We start from the raw sequence: 16,194 nt of genomic DNA, 5'->3' as shown, positions 1-16,194 counted from the left end.
CGCAGAAGTGAGTCCTCTTCCATCTCAGCGTCTCCATTTCTCATTTCCAGCCCCCTCAGTAATAAGCCATGGAGGTTGTATTTGCCCTGGGCTCTAACGGCTCTGGGCAGCTCGGAATTGGCCACAAGGAAGACGTCTCCGTGCCGAAGCAGGTCCTCTTCCACCCAGAACCCCCAGCCTCCCCCATTACAAAGGTCGCAGCCGGGGGTAACCACACGCTGCTCCTCAGCAAGTCCGGCGAGCTGTACTGGAGCGGCGACTCGACGCCCGGGGCTTGCGGCTTGACTTCGGGTCCCGATGTCCCAGTTTTCCGGCAAATTCGACTCTCTAATGAGGGTGGACCCCAGGTTGGCGAGATTGACTTGATCGCGGCGACTTGGGAAGCTTCTATCATCGTCTCCAAGGATTCAGATGGCAAGAATACAAAGGTTTTTACCTTTGGTGCTGGTATGAAGGGTGAACTCGGTCTGGGCGAGCTCATTGTACGCACACCATCAGCTACTCAGATCAAAGAGTTTCCTCCCTCAGGCACAGAAGTGGTTGACTTGGCTGCTTGCATGGGTCACGTCGTCGTGGTACTCAGCAATGGCGATGCCTATGGCTGGGGTAATGGAAGAAAAGCCCAAGTTGGCAGCCCTGGACAGGTTCTTCATGCTCCTCGAAAGATCGAAGATGTTGGCTTCAAGGTTGCTCGAGCTGTCTGCGGCAGGGAATTCACCTGCCTATTCGGCGAGCCACAGAATGGAAACATCAAGGTGCTCGGTTCAGACAAATGGGGCATCCAGTCGAACGCGCCCCAGTCTTGTCCTGAGTGGAAGGACGTAGGAGCAAGCTGGGGAAATATCTATGTTTTGGCCAAGGATGGCTCCCTACAAAGCTGGGGACGAGATGATCACGGACAACTACCACCCCCGAATCTTCCAGAGCTGAGCAAAGTCGCAATTGGAAGTGAACACGTTGTTGCCCTCTCGACTACAGGAGATGTCCTTTCGTGGGGGTGGGGTGAACACGGCAACTGTGGTCCTCAAGTCGAGGACAACGATGTCAAGGGTCGATGGAACGTCATTGCGTCGTCAAAATTCATCCCTTCTGGCTCCAAGATAGGAGCAGTTGGGGCAGGCTGTGCCACCAGTTGGGTATTCATTACATCTGAGTGAACCCGTTCTCAAAAATCAACACCGCCATCACACGCCTCCTCGCCCTTGCATCTTTAATCTGGGAAAAGAGCCAGGCTCTCGACGTCGGCCAGCTTTTGTGTTGGCTCCAAGAATACCGATTCCGAGTCTGTTGGTTCTGGTGCCTCAGCTTCTGGCTCTGGCTCAGGCTCAGGCTCAGGCTCGGGTTCCGCCGCCGCTTCGGGTTCCGTGGTCTTGGGCCTCTCCTCAGCCCGGTTCATATGGAAAACAGAGGGATTCTGCCAAGTTAGCTTCTCGCCAGGCGCAGAAGGAATTATTAGACTCACAGGATCTGCACTATGATCCCATCCTAGTCTCGCGTTATCCTCCTCTTCGGCATCTTCATCATAGTTGATAGGCTCCCAACCCTCATCCTCGACGAACAAGCTCTCGGATCTCATGGTCGCAGGAGGTGGTGGTTTCTGAGAGGGCCGCAAGTCAAACGCTCCTATGCGCGACGCGCTGGCTCTAGCAACGCTCATTTGCGGAGTAAGCTGCTGAGGTCTTGATGCAGGAGGAGGTACTTGCGGCCGAGGGGGTTGTGATTCTGACGGAGCCACACTCGTCCTACGTGAGGTGGCTTCGAGGCGTGGTCCTGTGTTTTGTGCCGCATTCTTACGACCCTTCTTTGTCCTTTGTGTAGGGTTGCTGCCACGCTCGCCGACGGTCATGATGAGGAATTCGCACGAGATGGCATCTCCGGTATAGGAGAGCTGGATTGGTCGGGCAGGGATTGAGTAACGAGCCGAGACATCGTTACCGGCAATACCAGCATGCTGGATGATGGCGCGGAAGTCTTTGACGGAAATCACGATGTGGAGTTTATCTTCGACATCAATGTCGTCAAACTCGTCGGCTTCAACAGCAATTGATGTCTGAAGAGGCTTCTTGAGGACCGCTAGTCAGACAATTAGCACAGAAACACACATTGACATGAAGGAACGCACCATCCTCGCTGACTGTCTTCTCACTAAAGCATGTGAAGTTAACATGGTCGCCGTCAGTATTGATGTCAAGAAACTCAATGCCAGGGCCAAAATGGTCCATCAGCTGCCGCAACGTCCGTGATGAGATGGTCCAGTGGTGGGGAGCATCCTGTCTGTTGAACTTGGCGTGAACAGGGACGGACACCTCGAAAGGAAGCCGGTGGGTTGAAGTCAGTCCATTTCGGAAAATTATACGTGCGATGAATCTGCTTTGGATTCCCTCTCCGTCCTCGATGGCGACATCGCACTTTTCGATAAGCGTCTGCTTTTCGACATCTCTCTGCGTATCGGTGGCGGTGCGACTCCTGAACAATGAGATCAGAGCCTAAACGGGGCATCAATATCACGGCATATAAGCGACGGTCCCGGGTTAGAGCTCACCCGTATGTATAGGGTGCAGTAGAAACGATCCCGGAACTGGCGACTGCCTTGGTACTGGTAACGCGAGAAGAACTTGCCGGTCGCGAACTTGACACTTGCATATGCGGATTTGGAAGTGTTGAGGGTGGTGAGGACAAACTGCAATGTGTAAGCAATGCGACTGATTATTCTGGTCGGGATGGCACCAACAGAATCCTTCCTGGCTTCCAGTGAGACGTCATCACTGAACTTGTTCAAACAAATGAGGGCGTCACGAAAAGCTGAGACGCCTTCCTCGCTCAGTGTGAAATTGAGAAGCGCCATGACGCTTTCTGAGTAGGTGATGGATCAGCGAAGAGCCATGGCGGAGTTAAAAGAACAGAGTCACGATTAAGACGTCAAATTCTTCATAAACTTGAACTGTCGTCACTCACGATTGCTCTACGTGCACGCGTGCCTGCCACAAGTTCGGTAAGTGCATAACCCCACTTGGTCAGCTACCCTGGATCATAAGCCGACGCGATTGAACTTAATGTTTTTATTGCCAACTTGTTTAAAGAAAAAGAAGTTCTATTAATCCAAAGCTCATATCGCCATTCTTTGCGTGTCACAATTTATCGCTAAACTCGTTCAAAGCCAGTGTCGTTGTCTCATAATGCCGGGATCCTTCAGCGGATCAACAGAAGAAGTCGCCACATCGGTAAGAAAGATGGGTTCCCGCCTCAAGCTCGGAAACAGCTGAACTTGCCGAGCGAGAACCGCCAGGGGCCTCGTCGGACACCGTTCTTGTCGACGTGGATGCTGGTACCGAAATGGCGGCCGCCGATGCCCTTTGACCAGAAAAGACCCATGGTGTGTTGATTATTGTTGTGAGGTTCTCTAAAGTGGTTGGTAGGGAGATCTTGCATCGCCCAGTCAGCTCACGGTGCTTCACAGGTTCTGAGGGTGTACTCACCTTGATAGGTTCAAAAGTCTAGCGCAGGATGTCGTTGAAAGAAGCTTGAAATGCAAGAAATAAGGTGATGAGGGGTCGGCGATCTCTCTTATACGAGTCGCTGATTGTTGTTGGGCACGCACGCCAATGACTTCCTTGGCAGGGACCATGAGGCCTCTGGAGGCGTCCAGTGACATGCCTTGACGTAAGCGCCGTGGCAGTGCGGGCCAGACGCCACACCTAGGATATGTCGGGTATCATCAGCTGGACAGGGATGGTGGTCAACCTGCCTACGCGACCATCCATCAGTTATCCTCTCTTCAAACAACCACGAGAGAAAGGAGCAGCAGCTACGTTCTTGCTCTGATAATCACCCCCAACAACATAGTTTGAACATTTCGACGACTCAAAATGATCGCCGAACATGGACACATATGGACAATGTTGTTCAGCAACCTTCACTCCCAAGAGGACCAGGCTGTGGACCGAACAACCCATAATGCGCTCTCGGCCGGATCTATGACCAGCACTTAGGGCTTGCCCAAACCCAGAGGCAGATTGTCCAAATGGGCACCAACTAACTTCTCGGCAATCCGATGGCTAAATCGATGCATATCCGGACGGTGTCGTCCACATCAAGAACACAAACCTTACAAGCACGACCAGTCGAGTTGTGTCAAGACTCGACATGGACATTGTTGAATAAACATGTCGTATTGGAATTTACACGAATTTCGTTTACTATATATCGAAGGATTGGTCCTCGTCACTGTCCCGTTTCCCATCTCCGGCACAACTCTCCAGACATCGCCGCCGGAATCTGCCAAAGCCAACTACCAACTATTGACAATTTCATTGAACAACGCCGACAAACACAAGCCCTCAAAGATGCCCAGAGAAAATAACCGCAGAAGAGCCGGCGACTCTGAGCGCTCCGGCCGGATCCCTTGGGTCGATTCAATCCATACGAGAGACCTCGCTTTGAAGCAGATGCTCGCTCTGTAACTGACGAGCAAGCTAGACACACAAGAGAGAGGCTTGGTCAGGTCTTGACCAATGTTATCAACGTGCGAACGGCTCCCATGCTGAAGCGGAAGTGGTCGAGGAGCAGGAGGCTGAAGAGCTCTTAGATTTGCTAATGACAATTGATCAGCATCGACAGCTGCATCTAGAGCAGCATCTTGAAGAAGGACGACACGAACGGCCAGAACGACGAAGACGATGAGGGCGCCCAATTCCTGCTAGATCCCTTCAGACGTTTCCTGCGCTGCGACAAATGCCTATGATGCAGCAACAGCCGCAGGAGCCGACATTGCTTCCACTGCTCGCGAACTCTACCACTGATATGGCCCCAGCTCCAGCCCCATCGGCTGATGGGCAGCCGACGTGGGAGTTTGAGGACTGGTTCGATGGCGAATACCTGGACCAGCTTCTCAGCGATTATCTGCAACCGGAAGGCCAGGAGCTGGTAGAGGAGGTGGCGAGGCAAGTTAAGCAACTCAGCCTGGCCAGTAACTTGTCCCAAGAGGTGACGGAGCTTGGTGAGCAACCGGCCTTGGCCCACGACCCTACGGTCAGTGGACGGGATGGGGAGCCAAGCAGCGAGCGGCAGGGGGATGACCACCAGCTGCGTCGGTAAGTATCTGCCATCTTTTTGATCGCTGACGCGTGCCCACAGATATCTATACTCCGTTTTTGAGCATGAAAGAGAACCGACAAGGTGAGTCTCCAAATGCCTTTCATTGCCACCTGATTGTGGGTGTTTAGATTGATACGGCCCAATTCGAGTCCATCGAGATAGTACTATGGCCTTTTTCCTATTTCTTAGATTCTTTCATTCAATACGAATTCATATTTTTTTAACCCATTCACAGGGCTCGAAATCTGGCATCTATGTGACTGACGAGTTGAAAGGAGTCACTCTCCATGGTAAGCTACCTACGTTGGCTAACATGGGCACTAACACACTAGGTAGATACCCAAAACCTAACCTTAAGTTGTCTAGCACAACTATCGAATGACAAGAAACACTTTCTCATCTCAAATTGCATGCCATGCCATCACTTTATGCACATTGAAGTTCGTTCCAGCCCGCAGCGACCAAGCTCTCATCGCCCGCTCGATCTCCAGCACCAGTCCAGTAGAAGAGACCTCCCAGTTCCATGGCTTTGGCATATCTGGCCTTGATACGGACCGTGGCGGGGACATCAAAGGAGACGAAGCCCTTGTCGCCACTTTCGTCGACAAAGGACGCCGCAGCAACACCTTCATCTACATGGGCGCCTTCGACCCATTCGCCTGGGAGGTCGCAATAGTCCATCTCTCCAGCGCCTTCAAAGGGATGGCCTGGGCCACGCGCCTGGCCAAAGTATCTGGCATACGCTGGAATACCGAGAAGAACCTTGTGGCTTGGGAAGCCGTGGTTGATGACATAGTCAACGCCAGCCTGGCACGAGCTGCGGAGAGTCGGATAAACGTCGTCTTCACCTGGTGGGAGAAGCTGTGCGTGATGGCCGCAGACGTCGGTCCATGCACCGGTGAAGTCGTATGCCATGAGGTTGAGAAAGTCGAGCAACTCGCCTACAGTTGGCAGGTCGAGATGCTTGAGGCAGTATTCACCCACAGGGAGGGCACTGGTCAAGAGGTAATCGGGTGCCGGGAGAGCCTGTCGAATGGCTCGAAGGAACAGGAGATAATTCTGTCCTGCCTCAGGAGTCTGAGGATGTTCCCAGTCAACTGTTCAAACATGTTGGCCTCTCTGCTTGCACCTCATTTTAGGGCACACTCACTGTCGACACCATCGAGCTGATGGGTATCGCAAAATTCCTTTATCTGCTGCGCAAAGGTTTCTCTTGCGTCCTCACTCTCAGCCAGGCCAGGAAACTCGTTGCTGCTTCCGCCTCCGCCGATAGACACAATGGTCTTTATGTGTGGGTTTTCGGCCTTCAATTTGGCAACGGCTGCAAGGCAGCCTTTCTCGCCGTCGACTTCCATGTCGTTGTCGGCCCATTCGTCGAGAGTCTGCGGATATAAGCGAGTGCTCCATGTTTCAGAGAGGTTGCATTATAGGAGGCTGCATACCCGAAGGGTTCCATCCTCGTTGACGCTAGAACATGTTAGCCTGCGATTGGTGATCTGTGGCTGGCTTGAGGACTTACCCGACAAAGGCATAGAAGACGTGGGTGATGGAGGAGACGTCCAGGGAAGAAGGTGGACGCTCCTTGTAGACGCGCCACGAGGGGTAGTAGACGGCGTTGGCGTATGGTCCGGACATGTTGGTGGATGCTGATGATGATGCTGATCTACGGATCGATCTGACTACCCCACCGAGTGCCTAGATCGACAGGGACTCACCGTGGTGACCCCGCAGGCCGTATCATTTTCGCCAAGGTGAGATGTGAGTTGTCGTGAGGTGATTGGGTCTGTTCTCGTATCCTATGTGGGTTTCCGAGGATGAGAAGACGTGTTGAGACTGAGAATATTGTCTGGGCGCTTATCTAAGCTGTAGATGGTGAACATGACAAGGAGAAAGCCAGGCATTATTCTGTTGTCAATTATTTGAGAAGATATCCAAATGGCTACAGTATTGCACTGGTATCGTGTGGCATATGACTGCTAATGTTTATAACTAGGTTCTACATTGTCTAACGACAATAACTCATATAAGTCATGACGTCTTGATACTCGCAACTCTTCGAGTCCTCTTCATATTAGATATGCCCCGAAAATGACCACGACTTGGGTATAACTCGGTGATCGTCACCCCGTCCACTTGGATATAGACTTTGGTCTCTGGAACACCTAAGCGCATCCAGTCAGTGTCGTCGTCGATCCCGGCCGTCGATCGGAGCCGCACATGATACTGGCGTTTGCCTTTCGTGGGTGAAAGGTTCTACTCTTTACATCATGGACGGGAGTGGTTGAGCCTGCGAGACTCGGACCGCTCTAGTCAAGATAGACTAATGCAAGGCACAAATGTCACAAGTTGACAGCGTCATTGATGTGTGCTTGCCAGAAGCATAAGTCAACTGCAATCCATGTCGATACTCGCACTATCTATGCTAAGTTGATGTTCTAGATGTGTTGTATAAACGGAACATGGTCACAATATCTTCTGAGAACTACTCCTATAGCAAGATCTGGACTATGCCCGTTGACTCGGTTTACGAAGGACTACTTCGAATCATCTCGTTCATGGTTAAATTAGTCAAGAGCTGATGTCACGACGGGCGAGTACCTTGGAGATTGTTCCCGAACTGGCACGCAAATCCAAGCGGAACCAGAACCATGGCTTCAGCCTCGGGTATGCGGCTTCCTCGGAAATCATATGGCCAACATGTTTGCGAGCGGAACGAAAGCCTCATCTTGTGTCACAAGGCTTCCAACCTCTGCTAGACAGGGCTACTGGCCAAACAGGCTATCCACGCGGCGGGTAGCCTGGTCTCTGATGCATCCAGCCTTGCCAAACCACCCGGGTTCTCAGGTGACTTCCCCGACTTGATACCCGGAATGCGGATACTGTGCCTACGAAACTTGGGCCTGATCTCGGGAAATGCAAGCACGTGGTGATGGGCCTCGTGTCTCGGATAACGGCCTCCAGGGAGCCTGGGTATCACCAGACTCACAAGTGGTACCGAGATTGCTTTCCCGGGTTTGGAAGCTGGAGAGTTTATCAGGATATTTTGTGTCTCAGACTCTTCTGACATGGTCTGAAGAGGAAAGACGGATGCTTGCTGCGAGGTGGCATGCTAGGAGGGACTCGGTCCTGATGCTGGGAGGTAGATATTGAGGCAATCTCGAGTTTGCCAGCCTCGCTTCGTACATCTCCATTTCTGGACATGTCATTTGGCAATAGCAAAAGTGAGCTCGAGCACGTAACCGAGAGTCAAACAAACGCCTTGTTTACCCCCTGCCGAGTCATCAGTAGTAGACGACAGACACTGTCATCGGGATACTCGACTTGGAAGAGCGGCACATCAGGGGGCGAGCTGGATAGCCGCAGGGTCAGATGGCCTCGAATCTCGGCCCCCCAGCTATCGGTCGTGCAAGGTAGTTTCGTGTTTGTTGGTTCAGTTTCTGTGACAGACAGATGCAGACGGTAAGGTCGTCATGCGCAGGCTTCTCGGTGTGGAAATGACCGGGCCAGTGTGCATGGCCAACAGCTCGAGGCCTTGACAAACAGACTCAGCTATGGTGACGATATCCGCGAGAAAGAAAACACTGCCGCGAGGGGGAGCAACCTTGTACCTCTGGTAACACAAGGCATCCCGCTTTGACGGGCTCGGCGTACAAGCAGCCGGGGGGCAGGGCTGCTGGCATCCACAGCAGAGATGCCGCGGATCTAGCCATCCACGCGGTTGGACTGCAGGCAGCCGCCACCGAATGGTACTCTCGAGTCTCTGTTGGTAAGCCGACGGCTGCCAACATGTATGTCCAGCTTGTTGAAACCGCGTGGCCTCAGGGCGCGCCAATGCCTCTCCCCGCCACGCAGCTGACCTTGTTGTGTTTTTTTTCCTCGACAGTCTGAATAACACATTCCTTGTCGATTCGGAGGCTTTCTGCTCAAGGGCGGAGTAAGACGTCAAGATGCCAGCTCAGCCCCCTCCTCAGCCCGTCGACCCCCCATCTCCCATTGCTGAGGACCTGGATTGTTTGCCTCTCCCTCTGTATGTGATGACTCTCACTCAATGGCCTGCCGGCTCAGCGCAGCGGTGAACCAACACACTGCGGCAAACTTGGCACCCCCCCTCCCCAGTTCTACAGCAGTAAACAAGAGACCGCCTGGATTCGTGTGATTCATGCCCTGTGACGAGGTCCGCGAAACCTCGAGGGCGAATAAGAGCACTATACTCAAAAAGCCATTCATCGTCGTTACCAGAGCGTCGGGAGGCGCCCAGTGAGGCTGCGTCTGGCATCGGCGTTTACTAACTCCATGAAGCTGGGACTGCATGGTTCTCTCTTTCTCTTTTGTTGGTGGGGACGGAGCTGATGTCCCAACTTGTTCGTGAGGCTTCCTCTAGCTTGAGAGTGCGTGAGACAGACAAGAAAGTCGTTTATCCCGCAAATAGCCTAATTGTAAGCTTGAAAGGACGGTCCACTTTGTCGAGGCGCCTTTGTCCTACATGGGCCCGAGCATGAGCATGGGGAGGAAGAGAGCCTTCGCTTGTACTACGTACGTACCTCGAGTGGCTGCAGGGCATCTCGACTCGACAAGATGTAGAATCATGCCCTTCCAAGACTCGTACCCAAGTCCCTGGACTCCCAGATCCTGGCTCATGCTTGTCGATCCTTCTCTCACTCTTCCAAACACCGTCGCACAAGAGCGGCAATGCACACACACACACACACACACATAAACACCAAGAGTACTCGATGCAACCTCTCCACGCCTCGAGGGGTCAGAGGTCAAAGAAAAGAAAAAGCAGCATAATGGTGGGATGTGCTACTGCAGGTCGTATGGTGCAGAATATCCAATGCGTGGGGCCGGTGTGCTTGAGAGATTGGAAATGTTTGCTTACCTACAGTGTGCGAGGCGTCAACGACCATGGTCAGAAAACGCCGCTTAGGGAATGCCACATGGAAACGTGCATCCAAGAGGAGGTCCGAGCTCAAAGGAAAGTGTACAGTATGCAAAAGTGAGTGTCTTGATGGATACAACAGGGCTTCATTCATGTCAAGCCGTCATGCAGCGAGACAAGCCGCCCCAAAGAAATGCCCTGACAATAACAGTCTGTGATGGCTTCAAGGGCCCATAAACATACATGGTACAAGACAAGACAAACGTGAGAGCCACATGGGCAGACATATACATTTGGTAGGGTTTTCGTCGCCTTGAGGCACTGTACACACCCTCCATCTCTGGATACTCTATCCTCAGTCCTAACGAGAACATCTGGAGATACTCATCCAGTCCCATTAAAAGAAGTAGTCCTTTTGACACACCATACCCTCTGTTCGGCCTCACCATAGGTATGACCTAGGGCAACTCACTTGTCGCTCACAAAACTCGGACGGGTGCCCTTCTCTCAAAAAGTAGAAACAGGAATCAAGAAATGAAAACAAACAGACAAAAAGACCAACATGACCGAAACATTCCCTTGCGCGCGCCTTCATGAAGGGGTAGTAGTAATCTCGCAGAGCCCTCAACTTTGTGGGCCCATTTCCCTGAACGCCCAGAACAATCCCGCAGTTTGTCATCAGTAACAATCCTGAAGAACCTCCATCAATCGTACGTCCTGCTGTAGAAAGTCGTTTCCGTGAACAATCGCTTTTCCATTGATGACTGTGTTTGTCATTTGGATCCTGCAAGTCGTGAAACAAGGCCGCTGGGCCCGCGACTGACTGTTGGCCAAAATGCCCCGTCAAGCTCGCCGTGACACGCGCATGCCGTGTTTAATCATCCCGCTGTGGGGGTTCCCGACGCGTCTCTCGCCTGGAGAGACCCGGAAAGCTCGCAGCAGTACTGATGGTGGTGTAGTCATGCTCCTACATGACCGTTGAAGCCAGGAGGCGCGATTCAACATCGTCCATCCCCATACCGTCCATGCGCGGTCCCTCCATCCCCTGGAGCCTGGACTCGATAGCTTGGAATCGGGGCTCGTATCCTCCCGCTCGCGCTTCGAGGTTCTCCATCCGCTTCTCAATGTTATCTAGGCGCTGCTCGATGCGCATTAGGCCCTGGGCCATGTCGTGGTTGAGGCGATCGAGCTTGTTGGTGAAGGAGCGGATCGAGGTGGCCAGCGGCGCGTTCTCTTGACCGGGAGTGCCAGCGGGAACCCGGGGTTCGTGGTTATGACGACCTTCTTGGATGGCAAAGCGCCATTGATTCCCGAGCTGGACTTCGCAGACAGCCTTTGCACGGAAAGGGCAGTCGATCTTGCGCGTCGATGGATTGCGCTTCTTGGCGGTGCTGTTATACTTGACACCACCGCGATCGCAGACAAGATCGTAACGGGTAGGCTTTCCGTCGCGATAGTTGGAGGCGCGCAACTTGACAATCCCGTAGCCCTGGTCCTTGGCGACGCGCTGAACAGAGGCCATCAAGTCGTCAAACGTCCTGAAGATGCCTTCTGGTGGGGGTAATAGCGCTGGAGGTGGTGTATTCGGCATGACGATTGCTTGAGCCAGGGTGGCGGTTGTAACGGGGAATTTTGGGGAAAGTGGGGAGGGCAAGTGTCTTGCCAGAGAAGAGCAGCCGTGGTAGCGGTATAAGAGGCTTGGGATAATCGCGTCTGGGCAGTCGCTGTTGGTCGTAGTTCGTCGTCGTATATTCGGTCGATGTAGGTATGTACTATGCAAGAGGCTGGGCTGTAAGGATTTTTCCAATCCGCACTGTTGAACAAGACGACAGCACTTACAAGGTTTAGTGTTGATCCGGTCCGAACGAGGCCCACTCCGCCTGCAGCAAGGGGCAGAAGTACGTACCCGTTCTGCGGGAGCTTCTTGTCGCGGCGGCTCCGTGCAGATGAGAGAACAAGAGTGTTTGAATTCGGAAGGTAGCTCAATGAAGGGCGTGGGTGTGGCTGAAGAGAAAGAGAGGAAGACGGGGTATATCAGAGTCGACGAGGTTGCTGCACAAAGGCAATGCTTTTCGGTGATGGGGGAAGATGGTGGTTATATCCTCGAGTCTTTGAGAGGAAGGTAGATTCTTGGAACTGGTGATGCGAGACTTCCCACGTCAAGTTGAGTTCCCCAAGCTGCATGGCTAGCACGTGATAGACTGACAATTGAGCATCTGGCAGCGGCCTGGCGCAGCGATGCGGGCTCGCTCAAAGCAAGGAGGGGATACAATCCGTCTCAAAATCTGCTTGCATCTCGTAGAAGATATTATCTTTTTTATCACTGATGCTGCTCTTCTTTCTTTCAACAAAGACCACCAACACACATGTCACCAGATCGGCACGGTGCGGGCTGGCCGTTCCTGGTTCCTTGCTGCCAGCCGACTCGGTTCTGATAGTACCTGGCTCGCAGGCAAAATAACCCGAGAGATGTGGTAACACCGAAACGTCAAAGCTTCTTCCTCCCCTGGCCCCACGCACGTCGCCCAGACCCGTCCCCGACGCGGAGGCAAACGCAGCTGGGAATCAACCTCCAACCTTAACTTTCTAGAATTATTCGTTGCACCTGCTGCACGCAGTGGCTTTTTTGTGTTCTTTTTTTTAAAAACAGAGCCGTGCGCACTCTCCCCGGCCTGGTCATTGTTGCCCTCTGCTCGTCTCATCTGGTCTCGGCCACCGGCTGCGCTCGTGTTGCTGCTCGACACCCTCAAATCTTGGATACCCTCACACCCGTCGTTTAGTTGAGCCCGGAGAGCAACAACTCCTTGCTGCCATGAACCAGCAGCCACCCACCCAGAATCAATCCCAGGCGCCAGATGCAGCCGGCCAGGGTGAATGGGATGAAGCCCGTCTCGAGGAAGCCATGCAGCGGCTCAAGCTCCTGCATATCAAGGTAATGGTGCTTCTAAGATAAGAAACCAAGGCGCAAACTTGCTAATTCGGCTCTCGTTTCAGGTTCGTCTCTTGAGAGACACCATACCGCAGATGATCCAGCCGCTTCTGCAGAAGCAGCCCTCACGTAGGCGCCCTATTCCCACACTGAAACAACTTCATCTGATGCATCTCATCACAGCCGACGCCATGTTTGCCGCCTACATGAAGTCCATCACTGAAGCGCAGAACAACGTCAAGGAGTTCACCGAACTAATGCGCGATGACTTCAGCCAGCAAATAACTGCTCAGGTCCAGAAGAGGCAAGCAGAGGAGCCGAATGGCATCGTGCCATGGCGACACCAGGACCACCCCGATTGGTTCACTCTTGACAAGAAATGATGATGTCCATGATGCTTTGGTTTATGGTTATTCTTTGACGTGATATTAAGGGCGTTCTTTTAGATACAGGTTCTAGGTAATGTCAGGTAGAGTTGCACTGCTCAGACCCAAGTCTGGGCGACATAGATCCAGCCAGGTTAAGGATCTAGACAATGCCATCCCGTCTATTGTTACAACCCTCCTACGCCTCGGTGACAGATTCGCTTAACTTGACCAGTGACCAACCCTGATTATCCGTCGGTTGCTCGCTGGTCATATTCATACTGTCAATCAACTCACGACAACGAGTTCCGCATCCCGAAAGGAACCTTGGCCAACAGGTTCCTCGGTCATGATCCGGGAATACGAGTTCGCCCATACTCGACTGAGTCCTGAGTAACATGAGCCTGAGAAAAGGATCCAATATGTTGCTCAAAGCCTGTTCGTCAGTCTCCTTCAATGTGGAGCTAACCAGATCCTGAGTGGAAGAACTCAGGTGAAGAGAGAATATTGTCACGTGAGGCATTCGGGCAGCCCACTGCCCCACTCTGATTCGTCGGTTTAGCGGGCACAATCCAGCTTCCCACCCACACAAAATTTCCAAAAGCCTCGAAATTCATTCTCGTTCTTGGTGAGATCCTCATTGCAACTCCCGACGACCACCAGCCGCCAAAATGGTTTCCCAACGAGTCACTTACCGCCGCCGCAACGGGTGAGTTCCTGTCTAGATGGACTCGAAATGAATACTCGAGCCATTGCTGGCGACCGCCGTGGCTAACCTGCGCTTCTCCAACAGCTACAACACCACCTCCAACCGAACCCGGGTCATCAAGACCCCCGGTGGTGACCTCCGCCTGCTTCACATCAAGAAGCGCGGCACTGTCCCCAAGTGCGGTGACTGCGGCTCCAAGCTCTCTGGCGTAAGTCGAACTCGACAGCAGCGAATTCTTTGCGACGTGGCGGATGGGACGAGACGAGCACGATGAGTGTCGGGACCTGGATAGAGGACACGCATACAGCAGACGAGGACACCGACACACCACACTGGCTGATTTCTCTACCGAAACGAATCCTCTATCCAACCTCGCTCACCTCATCTCGAAACATTCACCACCACAAGGGCTTCTCGGACCTAGTCACACAGAACACAAGGACTAACTCTCTTGTCTCATAGATTCCCGCTCTCCGACCCCGCGAGTACTCCCAGATCTCCAAGCCCAAGAAGACCGTCCAGCGCGCCTACGGTGGTTCCCGATGCGGTGGCTGCGTCCGTGACCGCATTGTCCGTGCCTTCCTCATCGAGGAGCAGAAGATCGTCAAGAAGGTGTTGAAGGAGCAGGAGCAGAGCCAGAAGAAGAAATAAATGCAATTTCTAATTGGCTTTTTCTGCGCGGGAAGGGCAAGGAACTCTGGGGACTCGGTTCACTGCTTTGGTGTTCATTAGGGCAAAAGGGACTGCATGATACATCGGGCCGGGGCCAGAATGGCTGGCCGTCTGCCGTCTTTAGGACTGCTACCTTCCTCTTGGTGGTTTGAATGAAAAAAGAACATCAAGCTGGCGTGGACTGGATTGCCGTCTGCATGAGTGATACTGGGGCTTCTTTGCGTGGGTGAAGTGAGTGCCAAGGTTTTGGCCTATGTTCCGGGGTCTAGGTGAAAAGTTACTGGCGCCTTGAGGTTGAATTAATTCCCTTTGTGGATTCAAGTCTTATGATCAGTGACCCGTAGAGAATATGCACCCCAGTGATGAAGATTGTTGTTGCACTTGATGAGCAATCATCATGACGTGCGGGACCGGAAAAAATATCCATCCCCCACGTTGAATCTCTTCCACTTGAACCCTGCAAGCACCAAGCCCAACTCTTGTCCAACCATCAATTGCTTATTCCTGAACGTCCTTGATATTTTGACGGTTAGTCAACGTCTCAGACATGGCATCGCGAAGTTTTATTCGGCCGTGTAGCGCACAGCGCGTTGCGCGCCAGGCCCTCTCCCAGCCCATCCGACCCTCCCACTCCTCGATCGCAGCTCTCAGAACCTCTTCCCCGACATTTTTGCACGCCTCTGCGCAACCTATATCATGTCATCGAGCCTTCCACGAAGCCCCTAGTCGGAGAAAGGGCCAAGAACCGCCAGCGCAGGCTCCTCCGACCGACTTTGGCGAGCTCGACATTCTCGGCAACACGCCCGTCCCCTCAACCTCGGTCGACGTTTGCATGTACGATGGATTTGGTCTGAACAGCGGCGCTACAATCACGGACGGTAACGGCGCATTGTTGGTCGATGGAGAGGTGTTCAACTGGCGGCCGTGGGAGGCGAAGGGTTCGTTGAACCTGACCAACAAGAAGGGCCAATTTGAGCTTCCGCCTCAGGCATTTGCCTTGTTCGATTTGATATGGCCTCGACCTGGTGAGTTCCCGTCTATCTCTCCGCCCATCCTATGCCTTGCCGCTTGTTGGGGGACGGCTGTTGGCAGCACTTAACTAACTCTCTCACAGACCTTTTGATCATTGGAGTTGGTCCATCCATTATGCCACTAGCTCCTACGACGAGACGACACCTGGCCGAGCTAGGCATGCGAGTCGAAATACTGGATACGAGGAATGCTGCTGCGCAGTTTAATCTGTTGGCTACAGAGAGAGGTGTGTCGGATGTGGCGGCCGCCTTGATACCCATCGGATGGAAAGACGGAGTTGGAGCCAAGTAATGGGACGGCACGGTTATAAAGGACTTGTATACATATAATGTAACATTATGAGCATCGTGGCTATTGTACGCTTTGGTGGTTGGGTTTGGATGGTGGGCAATAGGTTAGACAATGTTGGCGCATGATGGATGTATAGTAGGTAGTGTATATGAACGCCCACTCTTGACGATCTGTGTTGGGCAACTCCTGTGTTCCATAGGGCCTGGCTCAAATGGCACTTGCT

General features: G+C 52.9%; 8 protein-coding genes across 8 annotated transcripts; 5 read left to right on the top strand and 3 right to left on the bottom strand.

The window, feature by feature from the left end:
* Positions 1-68: 68 nt before the first annotated feature.
* Positions 69-1,157, top strand: MRS44_008830 (uncharacterized protein; the record flags this gene model as incomplete). Its single annotated transcript, XM_046269693.2, has 1 exon — positions 69-1,157. One exon carries the CDS (start codon positions 69-71, stop codon positions 1,155-1,157), a length of 1,089 nt encoding a protein of 362 aa, XP_046132283.2.
* A 53-nt stretch (positions 1,158-1,210) lies between these two features.
* MRS44_008829 (uncharacterized protein) lies at positions 1,211-2,845 on the bottom strand (the record flags this gene model as incomplete). Its single annotated transcript, XM_065621074.1, has 3 exons — positions 1,211-2,073; positions 2,123-2,486; positions 2,543-2,845. 3 exons carry the CDS (start codon positions 2,843-2,845, stop codon positions 1,211-1,213), a joined length of 1,530 nt encoding a protein of 509 aa, XP_065477146.1.
* Positions 2,846-4,740: 1,895 nt separating this feature from the next.
* On the top strand, positions 4,741-5,227 carry MRS44_008828 (uncharacterized protein; the record flags this gene model as incomplete). The annotated part of the gene is made up of 3 exons (XM_065621073.1): positions 4,741-5,090; positions 5,156-5,175; positions 5,223-5,227. The coding sequence occupies 3 exons, from the start codon at positions 4,741-4,743 to the stop codon at positions 5,225-5,227; spliced, it is 375 nt and encodes a 124-aa protein (XP_065477145.1).
* A 293-nt stretch (positions 5,228-5,520) lies between these two features.
* MRS44_008827 (uncharacterized protein) lies at positions 5,521-6,729 on the bottom strand (the record flags this gene model as incomplete). Its single annotated transcript, XM_046269691.2, has 4 exons — positions 5,521-6,191; positions 6,245-6,476; positions 6,537-6,561; positions 6,614-6,729. 4 exons carry the CDS (start codon positions 6,727-6,729, stop codon positions 5,521-5,523), a joined length of 1,044 nt encoding a protein of 347 aa, XP_046132281.2.
* Positions 6,730-10,940: 4,211 nt separating this feature from the next.
* On the bottom strand, positions 10,941-11,564 carry MRS44_008826 (uncharacterized protein; the record flags this gene model as incomplete). Its single annotated transcript, XM_046273861.2, has 1 exon — positions 10,941-11,564. The coding sequence occupies one exon, from the start codon at positions 11,562-11,564 to the stop codon at positions 10,941-10,943; it is 624 nt and encodes a 207-aa protein (XP_046132280.1).
* Positions 11,565-12,785: 1,221 nt separating this feature from the next.
* On the top strand, positions 12,786-13,285 carry MRS44_008825 (uncharacterized protein; the record flags this gene model as incomplete). Its single annotated transcript, XM_065621072.1, has 2 exons — positions 12,786-12,905; positions 12,968-13,285. The coding sequence occupies 2 exons, from the start codon at positions 12,786-12,788 to the stop codon at positions 13,283-13,285; spliced, it is 438 nt and encodes a 145-aa protein (XP_065477144.1).
* Positions 13,286-13,938: 653 nt separating this feature from the next.
* On the top strand, positions 13,939-14,627 carry MRS44_008824 (60S ribosomal protein eL34; the record flags this gene model as incomplete). The annotated part of the gene is made up of 3 exons (XM_046276337.2): positions 13,939-13,976; positions 14,061-14,184; positions 14,439-14,627. 3 exons carry the CDS (start codon positions 13,939-13,941, stop codon positions 14,625-14,627), a joined length of 351 nt encoding a protein of 116 aa, XP_046132278.1.
* Positions 14,628-15,195: 568 nt separating this feature from the next.
* On the top strand, positions 15,196-15,971 carry MRS44_008823 (uncharacterized protein; the record flags this gene model as incomplete). Its single annotated transcript, XM_046276336.2, has 2 exons — positions 15,196-15,673; positions 15,763-15,971. 2 exons carry the CDS (start codon positions 15,196-15,198, stop codon positions 15,969-15,971), a joined length of 687 nt encoding a protein of 228 aa, XP_046132277.1.
* Between the last annotated feature and the right edge of the window lie 223 nt (positions 15,972-16,194).

The sequence above is a fragment of the Fusarium solani genome, assembly GCF_023522795.1.
Source record: "Fusarium solani strain SB1 chromosome Unknown bctg00000005, whole genome shotgun sequence".
NCBI lineage: Eukaryota > Fungi > Ascomycota > Sordariomycetes > Hypocreales > Nectriaceae > Fusarium > Fusarium solani.
The sequence above is the reverse complement of the archived record's forward strand: the minus strand, read 5'-3'. Positions and strand labels throughout refer to the sequence as shown.